We start from the raw sequence: 5,403 nt of genomic DNA, 5'->3' as shown, positions 1-5,403 counted from the left end.
GAGGCTGCAGTGGCCGGGAGTGGCCACTGCACTCCAGTCTGGGCGACCAAGTGAGACTCCAACTCAAAAAAAAAAATAAAAAAAAGAATAATGATGACAACAACAAAAATAATAATGGTTAATATTGTATTAGGCAGCTACCATGTGCCAGGCGTATACATGGATTATCTTATTTAATTCCCATAATTGCCCTATAATGTGTTTTATACATGAGAAAACGGAGGCTCTTTTGAGATGCTAAATAATTTGCTCACAGTCACCAGGCCACAGGAACTAAGATAGGATTTGAACCCAGGCAATCTGGTTATGGAATCACAATTTCAACAATATGTATACTGCATCCTTAATTATTATCCATGTATTCATAGATCTCTGGTCATTTTAACCGATTGTGGTTAAGCTCTTTTCTCAAAAAGGGATCTTACTAACTGGCATCCTTCAGACATAGTAGACCATACAGCCCTAGGACCCAAGATTGTAACAGAGGAGAAATTGCACAGCACTGCTAATGTAAATTGTGTATTTTGTGCGTTCAATATAATATTCTAAGTAAAAGAAAAACATGAGACATTCCTTCCCTCAGAAAAGAGCTCTCCTTTATGTCCTGAAACATAATCTCGAATTAAGATAATTATATATTGATTGCTAAGAGTTGAGGCTTTCTAAGGTTACGGGAGTGGGCAACCAGGATATATATTCCCAGTGCTTAGGAATGGCTCCTCATGTCATGGGCACTTTAAAAGTTGGTGGCAGAACCTTCTCCCTTGACATGATTACCCTGGGGAAAATTAGAACACCTCTTGACTCCCAGGAGGCTCAGAGAAAGGGACAGAAGGCCAAGTGAGGAGCTGTTGAAAGTCAGGGAGGAGAGTCCCTAACAAACTTTCTTACTTTACATCTTTCCCAAACTCAGCACAAGGCACTTCCAATGTCAAGAACTACCTTTTGAGTCACAAAAGAAAGATTCAATGTAATTTTAAGTAAGTTTTTAAAATGCTAATTTTGGGAAAATGAACAAGTCTTGAATAATTTTTTATATAACATTACTTCTCTGTTTGCTAAAGGATTGGCTTTACAGCAGCTCTCCCAGCTATGGGGCCTTTCCTAGCCATGTTAGAAATCAAAATGTTTACACTAATTTCTACAAAGAAAAAGCTTTCTCATTTTGTTTTAGGAAATTACTTATACTTTTTAAACCTGGTGTCCATATCATTATGACAATTATATTTTGGACTGTAAAATGAGAGTTATGACCTCTGCCTCACAAGGTTATTATAAGGATTAAACAATATAAGCTTGAAACATATTAAGAATTCTATAAATGGCTGGTGGAATCATTAGTAAGAATTTGAGAGAGGAATCTGTCCTTTTTTCCTCAAGAGGATTCTGCAGGTCTGATATCTTAGCTTTTTGGAAGGTAAAGGCAAAACTGGTTAAGCAAATTAACTTTTGAATATGCTCTTGTCTAAGCACCAAATTCTGAAGACTAAATTATATTGGGTAATTTTTACATTCGAGTAAAGTATCACTATAATTGGGAGGAAAACTAAGAGGGAAGAAAGCAACAAAACTAATGCAAAACAAACAAACAAGAATATTTTATTGTGACTTAAAATTCATTCCCTAAACAACAGATAATTCACATATTGGATGATATTAGTAGACATAGTGAAGATGCATTTGGACAATTATCAACATTGATGAAATCGGAGATATCGTAAAAGTCAAACTTTTTCAGGTTATTGGATCTTCTGAATATAAACTGGCACAAAGGAACTTTCAACACAAAAAACATGTAGTTCATTTCTGTAATGTCACTTATTGTATTTACTAACCTTGACAGTGACTAAAGAATGAGGTACAGAAAACTTTCCAGAAGTCTGAGTATGGAGCAGAAGTCCAAAACACCTTGGAGCTCCATTATTGCATTATTGAGTAAAATTAACTCAGTTATGAAATACTCCGTACTACAGATTTGCTACATAGAAAAGTACTTTTTGACCTACCTCACAGAGGTGTTGTGAGGATTCGTACATATAAAGTGCTTCAGGCGCCTTCAAAGAAAGGCAACATAGATGCATAAGACAAACTTACATATTGCAAAAGAAATGAAAAGATAATTTTGGTACAATGGGAAGGGTGCCTCTTATTTCAAGAACTCTTCACTATTTATTTATAAAAACTCACGATCAATAAAATGGTTTATTTTGTTATTATTTAAAAGAATAACTGCTTTTCTATTGCCAATCTTATTCTCATCCCAGGATGGTCTGTCAGAATCACTTGAAGAGCCGTTAAAAATATGGATGTTTGGGTGACATCCTAGGCCTACAGAATTAAAATTGCTAAGCATGGTACCCAGGCACCTATATTTTTAAAAGAATCTATAAGGGATTCTGATACATACCAAAGTTTCAAACCCATTTCTTTAGGAAAAAATGTCAACTTATTAAACATTTATTTTTTTCCTAGACATTATTCTTTATATGAAGTTGAATAAGAGTAGCAATTCCTTATTGTCCTTTTCTATTTCCATAACCCAGACTCAGGGCATGCATACACACACACACACACACACACACACACACACACGCACGCGCGCGCACGCGCGCGTGTTCACTTAGTTCTATCCTTGAATTAAAATTTGATAGTGGTAAAATCTGATATAAGCAAATAAATACTTCACCGGGAAGATATGCAGACTTGCAATTCATCCCCACTGTGCCCAAAGCAAATGGATGTTTCCCATTTGCCAGAATGGAATGGTTGAAAAATGCATTTCCAACTTGGAAACAGGTAAAATTAGCACTTCCTGGAAAACATCAGCTGAGTGGATGCCGACATACGATAGTGAGCACGATTATAAGGGCCAATCGTGACAAAAGGCTAGAAAAACCATGAAGGAGCTCCTTTGGAGTTCGCCTACATCTCAGCAAGCACCTTAGGAACTGAAACAGTTTATGCTCAGTGCGCACCAAACTGCATGTGAGTGCTTCATCAAGGCCAATCAAATAGAATTTAAAAAATGGGTGACTGCAAGTTAAAATATTTTTTTAAATGACCAGTTTGCTCCACTGCAACTATTAAGACTGTTTTAGTAACCACCTTAATTTCCTGGCTGGCTTGGAGTCTTTTATTTACTACCAAATCTACCATAGAGAAGAGAATGATTTACTTTCTAGTGGCCTTCACACATTTCCCATCATGCCACTTGCATCACTTTTAAAATAGAAGAGACCCCATTAGGTGCCTTGCCATGGAATAAATGGAGTTGGTAGAGAACTATACTTCTTTATGCGGAGAAAACCGTTTGAGGCTGGTCAAAATTTTTACAATGTTGAGAGCTAATGAATAACAGTAAGACAGAATAGTCCCACTTCTTGGGTAGAAAAAGACTAAAAATAATACATGAGATAGAGGTCACACATACAGTACATAAAGAATTGGATACATTTTTTAAAAAATCATTCAGAGTCAGCCACAGTGAAATTTTGCTATGAGAAAATAGTCTTGACTCTAGAAAATTTGTTAAAATATTTTTGCTGTATGGTATAAAACAGCAAAAATAGTGTCCTCCATTATTCCTCTAGACATTCGAGGCAACTTTGTACAAGAAAGTAGTTGGAGCTGGTTTGGGGAGTTGCTTGTTGCAAGTATCCCAAGGGGGCAAGGCTGCCAGCAGCAGAATGAAACCTCCCAGCAGGACGCAGAAGCCACTGAAATAAAATGCAATGTCATAGGTCTGGGTCCAGTCATAAAACCAACCTGAAAAGACAGTAAGAAACAAATGAGTTTTGCAGAAATAGTATGAATATGATTACCATATCTTAATTTCATCAGCTGTATATATAGTTAGGATTAGGATATATGCTATCCCCCACTTTTTCCAATGTGGCCTATCAGGAGTTAGTAGAGGAGAATCTCTCAAATATCTGGATAAGAGAATCTCTCAAATATCTGATTTTGAATAAATCATTAACATGAGACATTCCATGTAGATTTATTTTGTACAAATCTGGGTTGTTATTACAATCTGGATTTCTATATCTGGAGATGTTACAATGAAGAACAGTAAAATGAGCTGACTTTAAGATAAATATCTTACCAACAATGGGTGGTCCAAGGCTATTTCCAAGTCCAGCAAAGAACATTAATATCCCATAGGCATGGGCTAATTTTTCAATTCCCACAGTCTTCGTGGTCACATATGGGAAGATGGACCAATTACCAGTAAAAAACCCTAGAATCGCAGAAAGAATTGCCAATGTGACATAACTCTTGGCAAGTGGAATTGCGCACAAGGCCAGACCCATGATAATTAAGGTAGCTACATAAAGATATAAGGTATTAATCCACTTGAAGTCAGCCAGTATCCCTAAAAGCAGTTTACCAACGGTTGTCATAATGCCTATAATGGAAATAAGAGGCATAATAAACTCTTCTTCTTTAACATTTGAACTTCTTGCTACATCTTCCATAAGTAATGAAGGTGGAAAACCTCCAATGTCAAAGAGTAAGATAGCGATGAAAAGTGCTGAAAAGACTTTGTTCTTAAAAAGAGCCACAGTTTCTCCACAGTAGATTTTATATAACTGCCACTTCCTCTTGGCAAGTTGTTTACAAAAATATGTCTGCTCTGCAACTTTCTTTTTGTACGTTTCAGGCTCTTTTGTGTGTGCCATCGTTGCAGGGTTTTTATGAAGTAGACACTCCTGTTTCCATTTACCGTTGGCTAAAGTGTTCTTGCGTTTTTCCTCACTACAGCAGCTCCTGTCGAGAATGTTTATGTTTTCTTCCACGTTCTTTTCTTTTTCATTGTAAATGGAGTATCTATCTGGTACATTTTCTGGAGCTGTTTTTTCAGGCAGAGGACCATCAGAAGACTGGAGGGGTCTCATCAGACTGCCACAGGCTAATATATTTAAAGCTAAAGCACCCACGATCAGTAAGCATCCATCCAATCCATAAAACTCAATCAGCATCCTCTGTAGAGCAGCATATATAAAAAGGCCAACACTTGAACCTAAAAAGGGAATGGAAACTGTTACAATCTTCATCTTTTAAAATTTGAGGCTCTCAGGATAAGAATTTGTAGTATCACAGTTCATTTTTTTTACACTGGCTTTTATACGCAACTTCATATTAACATCTCAGCAAGAATATTGAAGATAATAATAACAATAATAGAAATACTGATAGAACATTTATTTTAAAAATTAACATGTCTAGTTCACACACTGTTAAGCACTTCATACTGCATAATCTTGTTTAATCTCTTTAAGAAGCCCCCTGCTGGGCTCGGTGGCTCAGCCTCTAATCCCACGCTTTGGGAGGCTGAGGTGAGTGGATTGCCTGAGCCAGCGGGTTCGAGACCCTCCTGGGCAACTTGGCGAGACCACATCT

The 5,403-nt window shown here is 36.9% G+C and overlaps 1 protein-coding gene across 1 annotated transcript in view; it reads right to left on the bottom strand.

Annotated features, from left to right (window-relative positions):
• Nucleotides 1-3,386: 3,386 nt before the first annotated feature.
• The window catches only part of SLC16A9 (solute carrier family 16 member 9), a 27,067-nt gene continuing 25,050 nt past the window's right edge, over nt 3,387-5,403 (bottom strand). The window contains exons 4-5 of the mRNA XM_008059132.2: nt 4,106-5,023; nt 3,387-3,765 (exon numbers count right to left, since the gene is read on the bottom strand). Of these exons, the coding sequence (XP_008057323.1) occupies nt 3,587-3,765; nt 4,106-5,023 (1,097 nt within the window). The 3' untranslated portion in view covers nt 3,387-3,586. The remainder of the gene's footprint in view (nt 3,766-4,105; nt 5,024-5,403) is intronic.

The sequence above is a fragment of the Carlito syrichta genome, unplaced genomic scaffold, assembly GCF_000164805.1.
Source record: "Carlito syrichta isolate Samal-C Ts95f unplaced genomic scaffold, Tarsius_syrichta-2.0.1 Scaffold303726, whole genome shotgun sequence".
NCBI lineage: Eukaryota > Metazoa > Chordata > Mammalia > Primates > Tarsiidae > Carlito > Carlito syrichta.
The sequence above is the reverse complement of the archived record's forward strand: the minus strand, read 5'-3'. Positions and strand labels throughout refer to the sequence as shown.